This window comes from Babylonia areolata, chromosome 10, assembly GCF_041734735.1.
Source record: "Babylonia areolata isolate BAREFJ2019XMU chromosome 10, ASM4173473v1, whole genome shotgun sequence".
Classification (NCBI taxonomy): domain Eukaryota; kingdom Metazoa; phylum Mollusca; class Gastropoda; order Neogastropoda; family Buccinidae; genus Babylonia; species Babylonia areolata.
The window spans coordinates 22,760,754-22,784,884 of record NC_134885.1 but is presented as its reverse complement, the minus strand read 5'-3'; the positions used below and the strand labels follow the sequence as shown (position 1 = coordinate 22,784,884).

Genomic DNA, 24,131 nt, shown 5'->3' with positions numbered 1-24,131 from the left:
CTGAAAGTGGTGTGTTGGGAACAGCACAAAAAATGTAAGTGTGGTACTGGGGAATCATTGAATGGTGAGCAGGTTATTTGAAACAAAACGTAATTCTTAGTGGTGTTTTTGGCACAACACAGAACTGTAAGTGGTATTTAGGTTACAACACTGAACTGTAAATGGTGTATTGGGAACAACACTGTAGTATAAGTGATGTATTGGGAACAACACTGTAGTGGAAGTGATTTGTTGGGATCAACACTAAATGGTTGGTGGTGTGTTGGGAAAAACACCGAATTATAAGCGATGTATTGAGAATGATAATTAATTGTAAGTGGTGTATTTGGAACAGCCTGAACTTCTAGGTTGTGTACTGAGAACAACACCAAATTGTAAGTGGTGATACTCCATCATGTGAATGGATCTCTGAATGGACTACAGGGAACGAGATTCGACTCGTGTCAGCATGACGAAACATTTTCTCAGACACTATTCAAATCTGAACTAGATTTACTGTCTCAGAACGATTTAAACATCCCTCGCTATCCCACTACCAAAACGTCTGATTTTGAACTACAAAACGTCTTTGTCAAATCATTTCATGCCATTGTTTTCTTCCACTGTTATGTTGTTTTTTTCAGCCGGTTATATTTCTTACTTTCAGTTCCTTCACGAAAAAAAGGCAAAGCTGATTCTGGTTTTTTTTCTTCTTTTTTGTTTTTTTGTTTTTATAGTACTTATAGACATTTTCCAAATTAAAGTCAGTGGACTGATACAGTGGTAATTTTCCTTAATGTGCTGATCATTTTATACTCCAAATTATATATCTATATTTGCACGCTCTAACTTGACATTAACTGTGTAATAAATTGTCTCTTCAATGAAACTCCAAAGGCTATATACCATTGGGCATTCACAGAAAAAGTGTTCGATGTATTCTACTTTGTCACAACAGAAACAGCACTTGTTTCCTTTGATTTTCATTTTATGTAGAATTATATCTGTTGGGTAGATATTATGCAGAATTTTCCGATGTAAAACTCTTAATCTGGTTTCCTATCTGACTTCTTTTGCTCTCACCCAAGCTGATCGAATCCAAAATCAAGTTTTCTGTGCCAAAAATAGAATGCAGATGAGATATCTGGTTCCTTATTAGCCGCTAATATTTTCGTGATATGTTTTGGTTTGGTGTTAAATCGGTTTGCGTCGCTTGTCTGTTTGTCTGTCTGTCGTTTTTCTGTCTGTATCCACTGGATTCAGGTGTTAGGGATGGAATTGTTAAGGACATTGTATTCCAGCATTATACTTCTCTGTTTTGACCAGTTATACAGCTTATCACACTCAATGATAGTAGTCTGTTCTCTGTGTGATGCATTAGGCGTTTGACTTGAAAAATCCCCTTTCTTTGCTAGTACTGGAAAAAAAAAAACAAACAACAACAGTGGACTACTTTTGTATGTTATTGATGAATTATTATACAATAAGTGATTTGGGAAGGTAGTTTGCTTTACTTCTTCTAGTTTTGTGATATTATTGTATTCTATATACGTTTCTATTAATTCTTTCCAGAATTCATTATCTATACTATCTAAACCTTTTATTTTTTCAGTTTTACAATTAATCTGAACGATTTTGTCATATGGTGCGAGTTTTTCTATAAGCCATTTTGGTATCAGACTCCAACAGTGATGTTCGGAGGCAAAATAAATCTTTCCTCCCTACTGTAACTGCAAATATTCTTGTAAGTCAATCATGTTCGTTATTTCAAGACCTCCTTATCCATGTCCAGACTCCATTTCTTTTCTTTTTTCCCTATTTAAATGCTTTTCTGTTGCTTTTTCTTTCTTTTTCTTTTCTTTTTTTCGAAAAGGAATTTATATAATAACGTACTAATATTACATAAGACTGTCTGTGGTTAACCAATGGACTGCATTACATAAAGAAACTGACTAATTAAGAATGACTTTATTATAGTAAATTTACCTTGTATGCTTAGATCTCTTTTACTCCACTCTCTTATCAAATGTTTCATATGCTCTATTCCATATTGTCAGTTTTCTTCTATGTTTTTAGCCATTCTATCCGATTCAAAATAGATTCCTGGAAATTTTATGTTATTTACCACTGATATAATAATATCTTCATCTTCATTTTGTCTACCTATTCTTAAGGCTTTTGTTCCTTGTATATTTAGCTTTCGGGGGGGGGGGGGATTTTTTTTTTAATAGATAAATCGAAAACTTTAGAAAACTCAACTGCAAGTGGGTACCCAGCTATATTTGTTGTGTTTAGATAATCAATCGTGTCATCTGTTGATCTTATAACTGTGGCGATATTCCTGCCTCTAATGTATCCTACCTGATCCTCGTTTTCTAGCTTATATATTACTTTGTTGAGCCTCTCTGCTAAAACTTTGCTAACATAATCAAAGTTGATAAGGGTAATGGGTCTCCAGTTGTTGAATTTGTCCTTATTATAAAAAAAAGAAGAAAAAAAAGAAAAAAAAATTAACAGTATTTCCGTCACTTCCAGGTGCAGAGTCATTCTTTAATTTCTTCAGTGCATTTGTTGTTCATTCAACTGATATCATACCTTCACACATATTAGTCATTTCCATGTAAGCGTCAGGTCAGGTTATTAGATCTGCAACTGGTAACCTGTAATCCAGTACAACCTGTTCAGGGTCGGGTTGCCGGCGACTAAACCGGCACTCCCACCGCTCCCTTCCGGGACTGGTGAGGCGGGTGGCTAGACACGCTTATGGAATTAAAAACGAGATCCATAAAAGGGCGTCGGCTCAGGAGAGCCACCGACCGCCATCCAGCTCCACCGTGCTGTGTGCATGCCACACGCAGTTGACCCCCGGGGTGTGTCTACCCATGCATGTGAAGTCTGGATCCGGCAGAATCTGCGGAAGAAACCTATCGGTTCAACGGAGAGGAAGGCGGTTACACAACGCACTGTGGAGTGCAGAGAGCAAGATGAGACACCGAAAGGATATCTTGGTCATCCACTGCATCCGTGCTCATCCTCCAGTCGTCTCGACTTAGTCTTGCCACTGGAAATCGGTGGACCCGGACGAGGGAGTGAGGTCGACGTTGCGCAACTCCTCTTCACTTTAAACAAACTCATCGCGCAAGTCATCAGTCATCCTTAATGACCTTTCATCATTCATCCCTTCATCACCCCCAAGTCCTGTGGCGACAGGCGAGCGACGAAACGACAGGTGTGGGTACACTGGCAGTCGCAGCCGCGGACCTGCACGCAGGCGGCTCAGGCCATAGGGTCGTTCTTCATCGACAGGAGCAGCGATGGAGCTCGGCAGCCATCTGAGCGTCTGAGCAGCCCTCTTTAGGAATGCACTGCTCACCTCCCTAGCATGAGGAAGGGGCTAGAAAAGGTGCCCGAAAGATTGCCTGCTCCATATCACCCTTGCCAGCATACCGCGGCTGGCGGGGACCCTACATCAGCGGTCGAAACAAAGAGAAAGAAAAGAAAAAAAAACAAGGATCGTTCTTCTCACCATTGGTGCTTGGAACATACGGACTCTCCTGGACAGAGATGACGCGGACAGACCCCAAAGGAGAACGGCACTTGTCGTATCCGTACTCGCCAGATACAACATCGACATCGCATCCTTGAGTGAGACTCGGCTTGCAGGCGAAGGCGAGCTCTATGAACGGGGATCTGGCTACACCTTCTTCTGGAGTGGACGGGGAAGCAAAGAGCGACGCGAGGCTGGCGTTGGTTTTGCAGTAAAAACAGCACTTGTCAGCAAGCTAGCCGGAATCCCAAAGGGAGTCATCGATAGGCTTATGACCATGACACTCCCGCTGGCATCTGGCCAGAAGCACCTCACCATTGTCAGTGCCTACGCCCCAACCATGACCAACCCGGAGGAAGTGAAGGCGAAGTTCTGTGAGGACCTTCACTCTGTCATTGCTGCTATCCCGAAAGCAGACAAGCTCATCATTATTGGGGACTTCAATGCTAGAGTTGGCTCTGACTACATCTCCTGGGATGGAGTGATTGGAAAGCACGGCGTGTACTACTGCAACCCAAATGGATTGCTTTTGCTTCAGACCTGTGGAGAGCATGAACTGCTGATAACCAACACAGTTTTCTGCCTCCCTACCCGTAACAGGACGTCATGGATGCACCCTCGCTCAAAGCATTGGCATCTCATCGATTACGTCATCGTCAGGAAAAGGGATAGGCAAGATGTACGTGTGACAAAGACCATGTGCTGTGCCGAATGTTGGACAGACCATCGCCTTGTAGTCTCGAAACTGAATATTCGAATCCAACCCAAGAGACGTCCCCAAGGCCAGAAGGCTCCAAAACGGCTCAACATCGCTAAGCTGAAAAACATAACACAGTTATCAAACAGACCTTTGTGGAGCTGCTGGAAGATCATCTGGAATCCGCCTCTCTGGACAACCAGAATGTGGAGTCTGACTGGAGGACCCTGCGCGAGCAGATCTATAGTACAGCTTCAGAGACCCTGGGACCCATGACCAGAAAGCACAGACTGGTTTGATGAAAGCTGTGATGAAATCAAGCAGCTTCTGGATGAGAAACGCCGTCTGCATCAATCCTACCTGAGCAACCCAAAGTCCGCATCAAAAAAAGGATGCGTACAATGCCATCCGCAGGACTGTTCAGCAAAAGTTACGTCATATGCAGGATAAGTGGCTGAGTGGCAAAGCTGATGAGATTCAGGGATATGCTGATAGGCACGATATGAAGAGGTTCTATGATGCCTAAAAAGAAGTCTACGGCCCCACATCCTCAGGATCATCCCCCCTCCTCAGTGCAGATGGGAACACCTTGATCACCGAGAAGGAGAAAATTCCCGAACGCTGGGCCGAGCACTTCGACAAGGTCTTAAATCGCCCTTCCTCCATAAATGATGAAGCCATAGACCGTCTCCCACAAGTCCCCATCAACAAAACACTGGACGATCCGCCAACACTTCTTGAGACCCTGAAAGCAATCCGTCTGCTATCCAGTGGCAAAGCACCTGGCTCAGACTCCATACCAGCAGAGGTCTACAAGGATGGAGGCACTGTGCTGACTGAGAAGCTCCATCAGCTGTACTCACTCATGTGGAAAGAAGAGACGCTCCCCCAGGATTTCAAAGATGCCTCTATCATTCACCTGTACAAGCGAAAGGGGAACCGGCAAGCCTGTGACAACCATCGGGGCATTTCCTTGCTCTCCATCGCAGGCAAGAAACTTGCCAGGATCCTACTAAACCGCCTCACAGCACACCTTGACCAAGGTCATTTGCCTGAGAGCCAGTGTGGATTCCGGAAAGAGCGCGGAACCATCGACATGGTGTTTGCTGCAAGGCAGCTGCAAGAGAAATGTCAGGAGCAAAATGCTGATCTGTTCTCCACCTATGTCGACCTCAACAAGGCCTTCGACACGTGAGTAGAGAGGGTCTGTGGAAGATCATGGCCAAGTACGGATGCCCTCGGAAATTTATTTCCTTGGTCAGCCAATTCCATGAAGGCATGCAGGCTCGAGTCCAGGACAATGGCGAAACATCTGCTCCTTTTCCAGTCACAAATGGTGTCAAGCAAGGCTGCGTCCTGGCTCCAACACTGTTCAGCCTCATGTTCTCTGCAATGCTCTACTGATGCCTTCAGAGATGGCGATGTTGGAATGTTTAACCTCAGAAGGCTTCAAGCAAAAACCAAAGTCATGACAGACATCATCAGAGACTTTTTGTTTGCTGATGATTGTGCCCTCAACACTGGATCTGAAGCTGACATGCAACTCAGCGTTGACAAGTTTGCCACAGCCAGCAGGAACTTCGGCCTTACCATCAGCACGAAGAAAACTGAAGTTCTCTATCAGCCAGCCCCAGGGAAACCCTACGTTGAGCCCAACATCACAGTCAACGGTCAGAGACTCAGTGCGGTGGAGCGGTTCACATACCTTGGCAGCACACTGTCACGAAATGCGACCATCGACGATGAAGTGAACGTCAGGATTGCAAGAGCAAGCGCAACCTTTGGCAGACTCTATGCAAATGTCTGGAACAGAAGAGGCATTTGTCTCGAGACCAAGCTAAAGGTCTACAGAGCAGTCGTTCTCACCACACTACTGTACGCCTGCGAAACTTGGACAGTGTACCAACGACACGCCAAAAAGCTGAACCACTTCCACACAACATGCCTCAGGAAGCTACTGAACATCAAGTGGCAAGACAGGACCCCAGACACAGAGGTGCTCGCAAAAGCCACCCTTCCCAGCATATTCACCATCCTGATGCAGTCCCAGCTTCGCTGGGCTGGACACGTGGCGCACATGCCAGACCACTGGCGAGCTGTAACAAGGGAAGAGATCACACAGAGGCCAGTAGAAGCGCTTCAGAGATACTCTGAAAGTCTCTCTGAAAGCGTTTGACATCAACCCTGACTCCTGGGAGGAATCTGCAATGGACCGTGACAGATGGCGCGCTGCTGTGCACAAAGGCGCCAAGTTGTGCGAGGCCAACAGGACTGCAGCTGTTCAGAAGAGGCAGGCCAGAAAGTCACGGGCAAACAAGCTCCCTGACAATGATATGCCTGTCTTTGTCTGCCCCAACTGTCAGCGAACATTTCGTGCGCAGAATGGACTATTCAGCCATCTGCGCATTCACAGATAGACTCATGAGCATCCGCCCCCACCACCACCCTCCCCCCATCCCCCAGCTGGATGACAACGATGGTCATCATCGGTCTCGATGGACACACACCACCATACCTTCACACATATTAGAGTCATTTCCATGTAAGCGTGGACATGTTTCATCTTCTATAAATAAAAATAGCTGCTTCAATGACATTTTCTACAGCAGTGCTTTGGTTATAATGTTTTTGAAGAATGAGACTTGTTCGTGTAAAATGTCGTTCTGGTCCGTTATAACTTCCCCTGTATCTTTGTTTTATCAAGTTATAATTTTTGTTCTTTCCCTCTAGATTTGTCTCAACTACAAAAACATATTTTGTGTTGCACTCCCCCTCTTCAATCCACTTGACTCTTGATCTGATCTGAGCCCCTTTTGCCTTGTCCAATTGTAAGATTTCCAAATAGAATTGCATTTGCTTCTATATTATTTTTCAGTCTAATATCATCATCTTAGATGAACAGACTATAAATAAATAAACGAACGAACTATATTATTTTGATATTATTATTATTATTTAGCAGTTCTTCTTTTCCTTTTATCTTATATTTCAGATTTTTAGTTTCATTGCGCTTTTGACACGAAAGTTGTTTACTCCTTCTCCAACTTTCCATCCGGCACATGTTATCATGTATTGTCGATGGAATATAGGATTGAACGGGCAGGTTAACAACTTGAAACAAAATGGCAACCTTCGCGTTCGCGAGGAATATGAGCACGCGCTTTGAATCTGTATAACTATGTGTATGCAATCGATTTTTGCCCATGACCTTCAGGGCTCAGCCGACAGATTTGCATATAATTTGGCTTCTTTTTTTTTATATTTTTTGGTGCCCATCCCATAGGTGTAATACTGTTTTAAACAAGATGACTGGAAAGAACTGAATTTTTCCTATTTTTATGCCAAATGTGGTGTAAACTGATAAAGTATTTGCAGAGAAAATGGCACTGTTAAAGTTTACCACGGACACACACACACACGCACACACACACACACACACACACACACACACACACACACACACACACACACACACACAACCGAACACCGGGTTAAAACATAGACTCACTTTGTTACACAAGTGAGTCAACAACAACAACAACAAATAAATTTAAAAAAACAAACAAACAAACAAAACAACCAAACACACAACCCCACCCCCCTCCCAAAACAACAACAACAACAAACAGAAAACAAACACACACACACACACAAACGAAAATGACGATAATACAACATATAAGGAGAAGGGTGTGTAATGCAAACAAACAATGAAAAACATAAACAGAAAAAAGGTTCAAACAGTTGGAGTATTTCATGAACTCGATGACACACAATAGGCTAACGTGCTGAATGGAGTTATAACACTTCGTTTTCAGTGGGAGATGGGGCCTCGAGGATATGTTATTTCAAGGATTTTTTTTAATCCGATTTTTCTCTTTTCTTTTCCCTCCTTTCTTTTTCCTTTCTTCCTATGCACAAACACTTTGTAAAGACTGTGTAATAACGTTATGTATCAACCATCGCTAACATATACATATATACACATATAGAAATATACATCAGCAACAAAGATTCTTTGTCAGGCAGCCGATTAGAAGTAAGCGATTACTACAAGAAGATTGGTTTATATGGTATCCATGTGTTCTGAAAATCAGAAAACCGTAAATTTGTTTGTGCTATATATTTTTCTATTTTGTACCTATGTTTAAGCTTACTAAGAAATGCTCTCAAAAGTGGATTAGTTTTGTTCATTTTACACTGATATACATACTAATAGCTATGCCAACAAAAGTATGAAGTAAAAATTGGCATCAGTATGTATATGTCGATCAACTCCAAGGATAACAAGGCTTTTTGTCAACTACATATTGTGAACATTCATATATTTTTCATTCACCACTGCGATAAAATCATGCCAGAATTTTTGGATATCTGGGCAATTCCAAAACATGTGATCAATGGGGCGGGGGACGGGGGGTGGGGGGCCGATATAAAACATCCAAAAATGTATCAATTTTGAGAGAATGAGTGATTTTAATATTGCCACTCTTCCAAATCTTGAATAGGTGTTTTGTATCAGCAATTCTTTCTGAGTAGTTTATTTGAATACAGTCTTTCAAATCATTAGTAAACCAAATACCTAATATTTTGAATTGTCCAGGGCTCCATTCCATCTGCAAATGATCCATGTAACGTTTTTACGACTGCCTAACCATACTGCACTTGTTTTTCTAGAGTTCATATATGATCCTGATTTTCGCCCAAAAAATATCTAATATGTCTATGCAAGTTTCAAATGACTTCTTATCACCTTCAAAGAGAAATTCTGTATCGTCAGCATACTGAGATACCTTGTGTTCTGTGTTATCTATAGTAATGCCACGAACATCCTTACATTCACGTACCATTATAGCCAATATTTCAACACACATTAAAAACAAACATGGCGATATAGGGTCACTCTGTCTACACCCTCGCTGTACATTAAACCAATTACAAATCTGACCATTAACAATAGCGCAAGATTTCATATGTTATGGAATGTTTCTATCCATTTGCATATGTGTTCCTGAAAGCCAAAAGCCTTCAATACTTTGGACATAACGTTCCAACTAACAGAATCAAAAGGTTTCTCAAAGTCTATATTCAAAAGTAATCCAGGCAAATTGTTTTCATCTAAATATGCTATTGTATCATAAATAAGTCTGATATCATCCCCAATAATTATATCTATGCCTCATGAAACCTGTCTGATCCTCGATTATCAGTTTTGGCAACACAGTCTTCAAGCGATTCGCTGTGCATATGATCCAATTTTATATATAACATTTAGAAGACTTAATTACTTTATCAAACTTGTTTACCTCAGTGTGACAATGAGGTTGGCCTGAAATTATATCTAAATCATTTATTGAATACGTAATTGAAATCTCCCAGAGCAGAAGCTTGTTACCACTAAATCCATTTAGTTGTTCTTGTAGTTTTCATTGAAGAAGGCTAGCTTATCCCTGGAGTTGTTATGTGCGTATGTGTTAACTGCAATAAAGATATACCTATCATTTGTTACTCATATGGCTAAGATTATGTTTTATGCCAGCTTCAAATTTACTTTACCATTGGAATGGTTGGATACCAGTATAACTTCTCCCTTGCTCCTGTTTGTTCCTTCGCTATAGAATATTTTCCTCCACTGTTATGGGTTTTTTTTCTGTTTCTTAAAGAGAGTGCTTGGACCAGTTCTTTCCAGACTGAAATAGAAAATAGAAAAATAGAAAATGGCATGGCTTGAATGATGTTCATACTTCCGATTCAATGTCTCTCGCCATCTCATAGAAAATACGCAAACTTTTGTTGTGAAAAAAATAGTTGTTTGTTTGGGGTTTTTTGACTAGTTTCAACATTAATTTTGCTTTCTAAAAAAACAACAAAAAACCAAAAAAAACAAACAAACAAAAAGAAAACAAAAAACAAAACAAACAAAAACACACACGCACAAACAATGTTTGAGAGACATAACAGGGAAGTACAAATTTGCGCCCATCGAATAGATTAATGACAAATGAAGGAATGGGTAGATTTTCAAATCAAAAGCTTCATCACAAAGTGGATGGATTTTATGTGAATGTATGTGTGTGTGTGTGTGTGTGTGTGTGTGTGTGCGTGCGTGCGTGTGTGCGTGAGTGTGTGTGTGTGTGTGTGTGTGTATGTGTGTGTGTGTGTGTGTGTGTGTGTGTGTGTGTGTGTGATGCGGGTGGGTGGTCTTTGGGTGGTAAGTGTGATTGTCTTAGCCCCAGTAACCCATTCTCAGTACTTACCACTGGCAGAAACGTTCAGATACAGTTCTTCAGCCCCACAGGTGAATTTGAGGCAGTCGTTACCAAGTTCTGGCAAACTCTTCGTGTCGCCAGCTTCAAATACCGTTGTATCGGGAAAGCCTCTTCCATGTGCCATGCACGTACCGCTTGTGTAGCGCAACCACCTAACCAGCAGTGCATCTAGGGAGATGATAATGATAAGATTATTAGAATCATTGCTATTATTGATTTTATTAGAATACTATTTTCCTCCTCATCATCATCATTAGTAGTAGTAATACTTATTATTGTTCTTGTTAATATAAGTACAGTTATGTTATTATTACCATTACAATTATCATTATTATTAACAATTACGCCTGATCATGAAAATAAGCCCTCGGCGTTTACAAATCAAAACAAAATACACGTAAACATTAAAGAGGAATAATTGGACGCAAGAAATAAAACATTATTAGATTGTTTACACACACACACATACACACACACACACACACACACACACACACACACACACACACACACACACACACACACACACACACACACACACAACACACAAGCACGCGCGCACGCGCACGCACACACAAGCCATAGTACCCAATCAAAAATACAACCTGCAAATTCTGAAATTCTCAAACTCAATGATAGTCATTTAACTTTATACTGGAAGAGGATAAGCTGTTGAGAATATCATTATTCAGAAGGGGAAAAGGTGGGTCTTCAGACTGGATCTGGAAGACTGCAGCGAAGATGAGTGACGGAGGAAGTTGACTCCAAAGAATTGGGGGCTTGTTGATTAGTTGTTGCACATTGGTTAGTGTCATTTCAATGATATTTCTGGAAATTACGTGTGTAACAAGAGGTTAAGCCATCGTGGCTCAAGTATGAATCCTGCTGTATAGCAAACAAAACAAAACAAAACCAAAGCAACCAAATGCCACCTAAAATCATCATGTACAGAAAAAACTGTCGGAGAGATGGAGATGGGGGATTTCAAATACGTACGTAACTACCGTATTTTTGCTGACCACCAGAAACAACTGTCGAGCCGAAATTTCTGTGCACTGTAAACGGAGCAATGCTATCTTACCAACGTCACATCGATTGCCACTTGATTGGTTTACGATCATGATATAGATTTATTAAACTTCAAGCTTTCCCTGTCTTAATGAAAGACGTTTCGCTTTCGAAAAATTGGAACAAAATCGCCAAGCACACTTTCGGGCGAAATAAACACGATAAACATTCCAGACAAATCCAGTTTTTCCGGCGTGTTCATAATCGGCGGATTGCACGAATTCTAGACAATTAGTCGATCAACACCTGCCTTTCCGATCAATATGCCATTCCAAAAAATGGCTGCACATTATTCGAATCAGCAAAAACGGACACTCCTCTCCAAAAACCAAGAATGTTCTCTGCATATAATGATGGAAGTTACGGAAGTTAGCTTTCAAGCAAAAAGCTTTCAAACGCATCACACTGAGATTAAACAAAAAGCTTTCAAACGCATAACACTGAGATTGTTGATTTAGATCATAGTTTGTGGATATCACAACAGTACTAATAATGGTGATGATGATGATGATGATAACAATACTGATAACAACAATAATAATGTTAATCACAGTAATGATGATAATAATAATAATGATGATAACATTATAACAATAATGATAACAATAACAATAATAATGATAATAATTTATTTATTTATCTTGTGCCAAATAGCATGATTTTGCTCTGAGCTCTTTATAATTACAATGAAAAAAACGAAAAAATGTATATATATATATATATATATATATATATATATATGTGTGTGTGTGTGTGTGTGTGTGTGTGTGTGTGTGTGTGTGTGTGTGTGTGTGTGTGTTTTGTTTTGGGTTTTTTCTTCCTTTTTTTTCATTGTAATTATAAAGAGCTCAGAGCAAAATCACCAAAAATCCAAATCCACCAAAAATATGCAGGTTGGCAAAACTAAGGAAGCAAACAAGACGAATTATGACAGGACATTATATCAAAAGTAACACTAAACTCAATGTCCATGACATGAACACCCCAAAACCAGTTCGAATATCTCAGACCAATCGTCTTTCGCCCAAACAGTGGAAACCCAGCTACATCACCCCCAAATCAGTACCACTATTCCTCCATCCCCTTCACACGACTCCTCAACAACACCTACACTGAGAACAGAACAAAGCACACACCTACAGTGTCGGGGACATCAGGAGAGCAATAAAAGGGAGATTTAAACAGATTAGTCTCTTTGTTTGTTTGTTGTTTTTTGGGTTTTTGTTGTCGTTGTTGTTGTTGTTGTTGTTGTTGTGTGTGTGTGTGTGTGTGTGTGTTATATGAGGCAATATGTGTGAATGTGAAATGGGCTAGTTTTGGTGTATTTGTGAGCTTACTTCCATGTGTGTGAAACAGAGATGGCATTATTCCCATGCCGCTCAGTCCGAGTCCCCAACAGACGGCCACACCCGGGATCGTCTGTCGTAAACCAAGCGCCAGCAGTCTACAGGCAACCATCCATGTTAGATCGACAGGGGGTAACACACCAGAGGAGACCCTGCACTGCTGCTGGGCCACTTCAGTGTTGTTCAGTGGTGCCTTTTTTTTTTTTTTTTAAATCTAACGTATTTAGAACACCTCCTACTAAGGACCCTACTGACAACAATAATAGCTTAGTCGCGGAGCCAGACTGAGTGAGTGTCTGCCCCAGAGTGGAGACCGCCACCATGTCCCTTCATTGACAGTCCCCCATGAATCTGCTGTCACTGAAGACTTTAACAAGACTCACCCCAAGCTCGTAAGTGGAGGGGTATCGAAACTGATGTCACCAGGAGAGCAGGGCATGAAAGGCCATATACATATATGTATGTATGTATGTATGTATGTATATGCATATATATATATATATATATGTGTGTGTGTGTGTGTGTGTGTGTGTGTGTGTGTGTGTGTGTGTGTGTGTGTGTGTGTGTGTGTGTGTGTGTGTGTGCGTTTCTATGTGTGTGTGTGTGTGTGTGTGTGTGTGTGTGTGTGTGTGTGTGTGTGTGTGAGAGGTAGGAGCTATGGAGATCGATAACGTAGTAGGAGGAAAAAAGATGATGATGACGATGCTGCTATTTTCGGACTATGTGAATTTTCCTGTAATAATGATATCCTGGCGTCCACCGGGTCCCAAGAGATACAAACATTGCAGTGTTGGTCATGAAATTCGAGCAACACACACACGGACGCATTCATGAACTGAATGATATTCGACTGTATGGTCCCAGTCTTCCCATTTAAGCCCAGAGTACACTCAACTTTGGGTAGGAGCCTGCCGCATGCCCCAAACCCCACCTCTGGGATTCGAACCCGCAACCTCCCAACCGTCAATCCACTCATCCTCCCTCCCCATCACACAAAACCTCAACAAAACACACTGAAAACAGAAACAAACATACACCCACAGTCGCAGGCATCAGGTGATCACTTAAAGGCAGTTTGAAACAGATGAGTCTTGAAGTTGGTTTTGAAGGTGAAAGTGGGCTGCGTCTTATATCGTATGGCAAGGTGTCCCACTAGATGTGGGGAGTAAATGCGAAGGAACTTTGACCGAAGCACTTAGTCATAACAGGAAGAATCTGGAGTCTAACGACGAATGCATTTGACTTATTGGAATGTCAACAATGTGGAGATCAAAACGATAACATGATGAAGAACCAGAGAAAGCATAAAAGCAATGTGAGGAGAGTTTAAAATCATTCCTGGACAATACCCAATGCAGTAAGTGATGAGGCCTATGCGCAAATCATTCTCTGAAATATTGGTGGCTTTATTTGCCTCTTTTCAATGATATATTATAGCGAATTGTCGATGTATGTACATGCTGATAACTTATCAATATACTTAAATAAAAGCTGCTGGGGTACATTTGCAACAAACAACTACTTGCACGAGTGCATATTGTCTAAAATCTTTAAAATGAACACAATAGCCGTAGAGAATGTGAACACAATCCATGAAGACATTGAAACAACTCACTACCTCGAGACGATGGCAAATCTGGACACTTTGAAGTTGCCATCACACCTGAAGCACCCAAAGCCAGCACCACCAGCAGCAGTGGCATCCACCGTGCTTCTTTCATCTTGTGGGTCTGCGCCAAGTCTTCAGTTCTCTGGTGGGCAAGATATTTGCTCCTAATGTCAGAGAAGAAAGAAAGAAAGAAAGAAAAGAGAGGATTCTATTTTGTTGGTTTTCGGAACACGGGGTCATGCTGAAGAGGGATAGAGGGGGGCTTGAATCATCGGAAGACGAACATCTGCAAAAGCATTTGCGAAACAGTTTTTCATTTGTCAAGAATGAAACTCAAAGGTTCGAAGACAATCAAATACCGTTGTAGTTCCGAGGAAAACGACGCCAACTTGCGATTCGCTGGGTTTGCTTCATCCATTCTGCAGGCAGCTTTGGGGAGTTGTTTTGGGGTGGGGTATGGTTGCGAAGCTGAAACGTCAAGGAGCTGATGGAATGGCACCACCTGGAGTAGAGCCTGTGGCATAGTTTAACTAAACACGGGAAATCTCACCCGGTCCAGACAATGTTTGGAACGACAGAATAATAGCTCTTTCTTGATTCAGTGGTTGGCGATGCATAGCCATCTGGTTCATTCCGATAACGAAGTGTCTGGTTCATTCCGATAACGAACTTGACTTTGTCATACTAAGTTTTCCTATCCTAGAGAAATGTGTGTGTGTGTGTGTGTGTGTGTGTGTGTGTGCTGTTGTTGTTGTTGTTGAAACTGATTCATCTTCAAACACAACCAAATGTACAATTATTAGGGAGCTGAAATACGAGGTCTTTATGCTTACACTGAGAGAAAATCAGTTCTTTTGCTCCCAAGGAATTTCACAGATGCCTGACGTTTTGGTGTTTGGTAAAACGGGTATGTACTCTATGTATTTGCTGTTTGTTTGTTTGTTCGTTTGTTTTGAGGGTGAGGTGGGGTGCGGAGGGGGGGTGCCGGGAGGGGGGGGGGGGTTAGTGTTAAATGTATTCATTTTTGACAAAAGATAACTCAAATGAACGGGCTTATAACCTGCCAAATGAGGCTGATAGGATGCTTCCTCAAAAAATGTAACAAAGGTAAGAGAAACTGCGTCTCATACGTTAGAATTAATATGTACTAATTTGGGTTTGATTACGTTTGGATAAATCAATGTGCCGAAGACACATACACTCTTCTACGCACATTTCCTAAAAGACGAAATAATTGCTGCTGTCATAACTGAGATCGTTGTGTTCAAAAAAGCGAAAGACTTGAAGTTTACCAAATGTTCCTTCAAATACATTGGTTGCCAACGTACATATGCATGCTAACAAACGTCTGAACCACATAATAACATTTATCATTTTACATGTTTTGCTACGGACACAAAACAAGTCAATCTTCAACAGAAAGGTATCAGGTGGCAGTTTACACTGTGCACGTTTCATACATGCTTCTCTCTCCCTTTCCCTCGCTGTCTCTCTGCCTCTGTCCCCTGTGTGTGTGTGTGTGTGTGTGTGTCCTTCTCTCTGTATATATTCCTCGTGAAAGGGATATCATCTATCCCCACCCACATTTCCTTTTTTCCCACCAATTTCATCGTTATCTTCATGATCATCATCGTTGTCGTTGTCTTTGATATCATCAACTCACCGCAATATACGCAGGGAGACTTTGGCGTTTAGTTTTGTTGGTAGGCTAATTTGTCTTTGAACCATGACAAATTGGAGGAGGCGACAATTCCGTGAACGTTACGTTTACCGTGTGGACATTTTCCCTCCACAAATACAACAATACCGAGCACTGTTCACCCACCTCCAACTAAATCCGAATACAGAGAAAGATAGATGAGAAAACAGGTGCTTACCTGATGTGTGTTCCTTTCGTCTCTGGCCACGTAAGCTGGACACGAAGTGTATGAATGTTCTTTGGGACACAGACGATTTTATACATGAACAGAACTGCAGCTTCAGCATCAGCGAACGTGGCACATTATTTAACATCTGTTCCTTTTGGATTTAATAAACGCGCATATATTGCACCGAGCAAGTCACTTTTTGTTGGTGTTCTTTGAGTGATAATATCATTTCCAATAAAAAGCATTGCAATAAACCCCTTGGTGTTACTTATATTAACTACAAAGGGGCAGGGGGAAGAAGGGGGCAGATGGGGTGAGCACCACATGGTTTTAGTACATCTAAAACGTGTTTCACCACAATAACAAAAATAAGAACAAAAAAACAAAACAAAAAAAAAACAAAAAGAAAAAAAGAAAAAAAAAGAAACAGTAATAATGATGGTAATGAAAAACGTCTCCAGAAGTTGAGCCCAACTCCTTCGCTCACGCTTATCCTTAATGGCCAGCGTTCTCTTGTTTTCAAACGTCTTTATGCCACTAGAGCACAGCATCCTCTAGCGAGAGCGATCGAGGGCATCAGTTTCCCAGGAAGCGATGTCTATGTCACAGGCTTTGAGGTTTGTCTTCAAATGTGTCCTTGAAGCGCTTGCAGGGTCTTCCAAGTTTGCGGTGGCCTTCTTTCAGCTGGCCATACAATAGCATCATCGGGATCCTGCTGTCTGTCATGCGGACAACGTGTCCTGTCCAGCGTAGCTGGCACTAGATCAGCAAGCTTTCGATGCTGGGCAGGCCGCTCCTCTCTAGTACCTGGAGGCTGGAGACACTGTCTTGCCACTTTATGCCGAGGATCTTTCGTAGGCATCTCTGGTGAAACTGCTCAAGTTGTTGAATGTGACGGCGATACGTCGTCCATGTTTCACAGAAGTACAACAAGGTGGTCAGCAAAACAGCTATGTAGGTTTTGATTTTGGTGCTGAGCCTGATGCCTTTGTTGTTCCACAGCCTGTTGTTGAGTCTGCCAAAGGCAGAGCTGGCCTTGGCGATGCGCAGCGTCACTTCTGCATCATGGGCTCCGTTGCTGGATAGGATGCTGCCCAGGTAGCAAACCTTGTTGACTGACTTGATCTCTGTGTCATCGATCCTGATTGCAGGTGGGGGGTAGGCACTGGCGTTCTATGAGCTAGCTGGTTGGTACATGGACTCGGTCTTGCTGAGGCTGATGGTGAGTCCAAAGCACCTGCAGGAGGTTGGGAACCTGTCCATAATGAACTGTATGTCCTCATGGGTGCATGCAGCAAGTACGCACTCATCAGCGAAGAGGCACTCTCTCAACAGTGCCTCAAACACCCTGGACCTTGCGTGGAGTCGCAGCAAGTTGAAAGGTTTGCCATCTGTGCGAAACTGAATGTAGATGTCCCGGTCACAGTCTTGGAAGGCATCAATCAGCATGGCAGAGAAGAGAATGGAGAACAGTGTGGGTGCTAGGACGCAGCCCTGCTTCACTCCATTTACCACAGGGAACGGATCCGACATGTCAGTATTTTCCTGTACTCTTGCCTGCATCCCATCGTGGAATGGCGCAATCAGCTGGATTAGGCGCTCTGGGCAGCTGAAGGTCCACAAAGACCATGTGGAGCTCCTTGTTCTGCGGTCAGCTTGTCTGTCAGCACCTCGCCTCCATACTTGTAGATGTCGGCCTGGGTTCCATCTGCTCCTGGTGCTTTTCCTGACGTTGTCAGCTTCAGGGCCTTCTGGGCCTCGGCCTTGGTGGGAGGGGCAGCTAGCGAGTCATTGACTGGTAGCTGTGGGAGGGCTGTAATTACCTAGTCAGATACGGACGAGTCCCTGTTGAGGAGGGTGTTGAAGTGCTCTGCCCAGTAGGCAAGGATGTCTTTCTTGTCTGTTAGGAGGGTGGTCTGGTCAAAGGCTCGGACAGGGGTTGATCCTGTGACTCTCGGCCCATACACAGCTCAGAGACCATAATGGAAGGTCTTCATATCGTGAGCATCAACAGCGGACTGAAGCTCTTTGGACTTTCTCTCCCAACAGGTGTTCATCATCTCACGTAGCCTCTTCTGTACGAGTTGCTTGGTTTGCAAGTGCTGGTTCTTCTTGTTCTGGCAGTCTTTATCGGAAATGTGATCCTGATGCCTTATATGCACTGTGTTTCAGGAGCTTGGAGATTCCAGAGTCGTTCTCGTCAAACCAGTCTTTGTGGCTCCTCTGCACAAAGCTGAATGTGTCAGCTGCTGCTGTATACACAGCATCTCTAAAGGTGCTCCATACCTCTTCTACATCAGTCGATTCAGGAATTTCTTGGAGAGCTGCTTGGATTTGCTGCTGCAGCACGTCCTTTGTGATAGGGAGGCGATGGATGTTCAGCTCCTAGTAGGTTTCTGCCTGGCTGGTTGGAGCTTGCGTGCAAATCTGATGTTCATCTTGCTGCGTACCAGGCGATGGTCCGACCAACAGACTGTTCCTCTCATGCAGCGTGTTATGGAAACATCACCTCTGTCCCTCTGCCGGACAATCACATAGTCCAGCATGTGCCACTGCTTGGAGTGGGGGTGCATCCATGTGTTCTTGTACTTGTCCGCTTGTTGGAAGAAGGTGTTGGTGATGGTCAGTCCATGCTGCACACAGAGCGAGAGCAAAAGCAGTCCGTTGGGTTTGCACTTGCCAGTGCCGTGCTGTCCTAGGACTTTTGGACACAAGGAGAAGTCCACACCGACGCGGGCATTGAAATCCCCAAGTATGATCAGCCTGTTCTTTCTGTCTACCGCTGAAATGGTGCGGCTGAGATCCTCGTAGAAAGCTTCTTTGATGTTATCACAGTTGGTCATCGTCGGGGCATAGCAACTGATGACTGTGGCGAAACAATCCTCGGACAGCTTCTGATGCAGGGTCATCAGCCTATCGTTTATCCCACGTGGAAGGCTGTCAAGCTGTCGTGTAAGTTTGTTTTTTATGGCAAAGCCCACGCATGATGTTCTTGGGATGCCATCTGGCTTCCCAATGCAGTAGAAGGTGTAGCCCCCTCCAACTTCCTCCAGCTGGATTTCACCAGCAAACCTGGTTTCGCTCAGGGCTGCTATGTCCACCTGGTAGTGATGAAGCATTCTAGCAATGAGCGCTGTGCGTCTTTCTGGTCTGTCGTCTGTCTAAAAGGGTGCGAACATTCCAGGCACGCAGAGTCAGGGCATGATTCCTGGTTCTTTTCTTCTGTTGTTTTCAACCACTAGTGTTGGATGTCCAAGTAGGTGCGGTTTCCTACTAGGTACTAAGCGAGGCAGGCTTTGTTCAGGGATACTTTTTCTCCCCTTCCTCATGTGGGGAGAGCAGCGCTGTCCCTAAACAGGGCTGCTCTGACACTATGGAAGGATACGGGCGCCGCATCTGCCCCAGTCTACGGCGGACGACCATCACCCCACAACCGCCTGCGTGCAGAGTCCTGACTAGGAACTGCCAGCAGCATCCTCTGCCTGTCCTGGTTACCAGTTCTCCATCGCCGCAGGGTTTGGGAAAGCTGGGTGTTGAAGGGCTAGCTCGTCGTTCCGACATTAGCCTGGCTGCCTGACCAGCACAGGTGACTTTTTTTTTGGTGATGAGGAGTTGTGCAGTCCCTTCCCCACTCTCTCGCCTACCGACGTTCATAGTCCCACAGGTGCAGATACTGCCACGTGTAGGACGGCCACGGCAGGCGCAGGTTTTTTCTTCGGAGCTCCGTCTCCTAGGAAGATTTCCAACCACGGATAAGAGCTCCCCCTGCCCTTTGGTCATCCTCTTCCGCCTTCACAGCCGTTGGGAAAGGTTTCCTCCTCCGCCTGGTCCGTCGTTGGGAGACATCACATGCGGCAGGTAGTACTGGGTTACATGGTACCAGTTGCAAGGGCTATGCCCATGACCAGACTCAGTGTCTGAATAGACACTGACAAGTCCCCCGGGGGACCTACGGAACGGGGGATGTAAAGGGGGTGGGGGTGGGGGGCATTTAGGACGTTACACCGGGACGCTCAGATCGAAAGTCCAACGCTATAACCACTCGTCTATTGCCCCCGTCGACAGGTGGACAATAAAAGTAAAGAAAATGAAGGGAACAGATTGCAAAACGCTTACGCTCGTATGTATCATATATATATTATATGTATGTATTAACTCAAACCCCTCTCCTCCAAAATGACTTGCTTGGTGTAATATACGCACATTTGTCAAATCTCACACGTGCATGATAATGTCATGATACGTGCCACGTTTGATATTGTTGATTGCGTTTTTCTGCTCATGTATGTCAAGTCGTCTGTGTCCAAAAGGACATTCATAAACTTTGTGTCCACCCTGACTGGCCAGAGACGAAAGGAACTCGCATCAGGTAAGAATTTGTTTTTTTTTCTGCATTCTGATTTTCTTGGTGGAAGGAGGAAGGTGGCAGTATGGTTAAGACGCTCAGCTGCCAATACAGAAAGTCCGTGAGGGTGTGGGTTCGAATTCCACTCTCGCCCTTTCTGCCAAGTTTGACTGGAAAATCAAACTGAGCATCTAGTCTTTCGGATGAGACGATAAACTGAGGTCCCGTGTGCAGCACGCAATTTGCGCACCGGAAAAGAACCCATGGCAACGAGAGTGTTGTCTCCTGGCAAAATTATTAAAAAAAAGAAATCCACTCTGATAGAACACAAAATTGTATGATGTAAGCGTGCACCCAAGGCCTGACAAGCGCATTGGTTTATGCTGCTGTCATGCATTTGCCTGGCAGATGTGGTGTAGCGTATATAGATTTGTCCAAACGCGGTGGCACCTCCTTGAGAAACTGAAACTGAAACTGGTGATGAGTAAACACCATCCGACAATGTTATTTTGTAGAGTGAAAACATTGACTCAGATAGCATTATGTTCAAGATCAGCGAGACATGCAGAAGCACCGAGCCAGGATTTATTTTCATTTTTATTTATTTCATTCTGTTTTCTTACATGCTTATTCGAATTTTATTGCTTGAACACATTTTGACATATATTGATTCTTGACTGACTCACTTGTGTAAACAAAGTGAATCTATATTTTAACCAGGCGTTCGGTTGTGTGTGTGTGTGTGTGTGTGTGTGTGTGTGTGTGTGTGTGTGTGTGTGTGTCCATGGTAAACTTTAACATTGACATTTTCTCTGCAAATACTTTGTCAGTTGACACCAAATTTGGCATACAGATAGGATAAATTTAGTTCTTTCCAGTCATCTTGTTTAAAACAATATTGCACCCGTGGGATGGGCACCAAAAAAAAAAATTTAAAAGAAGGCAAATTATATGCAAAATGAATTTACTGTTATTTATTTATTGTTTTTTATTCACTAAACTTGGCACTTTGATCTGATATTTTGACGCAGCATCAATAGCAGTCATTGTTATCATTTTTTGTTCAAACAGGAATTTATTTTGCAAGGCATGGAATTTATATTTTTGGAGCAGCTAGTGAAAAAGGGAAATTAACCTGTAACTAATGCTGGGGGGTGGGGGTGGGGGGGTTAATTTGTTTTAAACTTACCTTTCTCATCTTAAACATTACATTTTGAAATTATACTCAATACATAAAAAGCTTGCGTGTTTTACTCTCAGTGTACAGGGCTATCACTATGTTCATTCGCCCAAGTGGTCTTTTTCGGAAAATATTAAAATCATTTCTACGAGTGGTCTTTATAGATCTATTGGCTGAGCCCTGAAGGCAGTGGGCAAAAACAAACTGCGCACACATATTTATATATATTCAAAGCGCGTGCTCATATTCCTCACGAACGCGAAGGACGACATTTTGTTTCAAGTTGTTGACTTGCCCGTTCAATCCAATATTCAAAAGACAATACACGATAACATGTGATGGAAAGTTGGAGAAGGAGACCGTTAAATATTTATTCAGAGAAAGATTTGTAAACGCCTCATCACTTCCTGGATTATGCCCCAAACTGCCATAAAAATATCAACAAAATCAGTCGGAATCGCCAATTCTTTTGCAGTTAAAAATAAGAATCATATATTTATATATATATATATATATAACATGCACACATACAACCACACTGACAAAACACTGACTGTATGTATATATATATATATATATATATATATATATATATATATATATATATATATATATGTATATATATATATATATATATATATATGTGTGTGTGTGTGTGTGTGTGTGTGTGTGTGTGTGTGTGTGTGTGTGTGTGTGTGTGTGTGTGTGCTATAAATATGTGCATACATGCATGATATGAAATATGCAATCACAATATTAGAAACCATGGATCAGATGCATTTCATTGTGTATGATTTCATACACTACATACATACATACATACATATACATGCATTTTATTGTGTATGAATTCATACATACATACATAATCTCTCTGTGTGTGTTTAGATAACATATAACATGCACAAATACAACCACACTGACAAAACACACTCTGTGTGTGTGTGTGTGTGTGTGTGTGTGTGTGTGTGTGTGTGTGTGTGTGTGTGTGTGTGTGTGTGTGTGTGTGTGTGTGTGTAAGATAGATAAATAAATGAATAGACAGATAGACAAATAGATATATCATTATATATATATATATATATATATATATATATATATATATATATAAACAGTAGACTTGGCATGTTTTTTTTTATATCATACAGGTATATACACATATATGTATATATATTTATATATATGTGTGTGTGTGTGTGTGTGTGTGTGTGTGTGTGTGTGTGTGTGTGTGTGTGTGTTGTTGTTGTTGTTGTTGTTGTTGTTGTTGTTGTTGTAGTATAGTAGTCATAGTTTTAGCAGTTGTAATGTTGTTGTTGTATAGTAGTTTTAGTTCTAGCACTTGTTGTTGTTGTAATAGAAGATTTTTTTTGATTTTTTGTTGTTGTTTTTTTCATTGTCGACATTATTTATCATACTCATTCGGCCAGTCCGTGAGATAAACACAAGTATTTAACAATAATGATACAAATAAAGGATGCAAAAGTGGATATGTGAAAGGTGTTTGCGTTCAGTGTGTGTGTGTGTGTGTGTGTGTGTGTGTGTGTGTGTGTGTGTGTGTGTGTTGTGACTGTATGTGTGTGCGTGTGTGTGTGTGTGTGTGCGTGTGTGTGTGTGTGTGTGTGTGTGTGTGTGTGTGTGTGTGTGTGTGTGTGTGTGTGTGTGACATCTTTTCTTCTTTTTTTTTAACATTTTCTAACATGGATTCAGTCAACTTCTGAGGCCTAGCTCTCTTTCTTTCTTTTTTCTTTCCCTTTTATAAGTTTTTTTTCATGAATCCTTAATTTCAGTAGTGTCAGTAGCACTTAATTATTGTTATGAGACATTATCATTACAAGAAATATGTTCTGAATTCAATGAGAAAAAAATCAAATCAGATGAACAACGCAGAAATGTTGCAGACTGGAGAGAATCTGCCACTGTATATGATGGCCCTTCTTGTTGCTGTCCACATGAAAATAATGATAAAATATGATTTCGAGATATTCTCATTGCCAACAAGCAACATCACACTCAGACTCCCAGACGGTGAAACCGATACCAATGTTCACGTATTGCAATACCTGACATATATAAAAGATAACGAAACGTATGTGATATTAATGAACTCTTCACACGGTGTGTGCGTGTGAATCAGTGTGTATGTATGCAAAAATATATATATATACACACATATACACAAATATATATACCCACACACACACAGACACACACACAGACACACAC

At 42.2% G+C, this 24,131-nt stretch overlaps 1 protein-coding gene across 1 annotated transcript in view; it reads right to left on the bottom strand.

The window, feature by feature from the left end:
* LOC143286503 (uncharacterized) overlaps positions 1-16,526 on the bottom strand; it is a 69,457-nt gene extending 52,931 nt beyond the window's left edge. The window contains exons 1-3 of the mRNA XM_076594081.1: positions 16,393-16,526; positions 14,525-14,657; positions 10,481-10,660 (exon numbers count right to left, since the gene is read on the bottom strand). Coding sequence (XP_076450196.1) covers positions 10,481-10,660; positions 14,525-14,627 — 283 coding nt within the window. The 5' untranslated portion in view covers positions 14,628-14,657; positions 16,393-16,526. The remainder of the gene's footprint in view (positions 1-10,480; positions 10,661-14,524; positions 14,658-16,392) is intronic.
* Between the last annotated feature and the right edge of the window lie 7,605 nt (positions 16,527-24,131).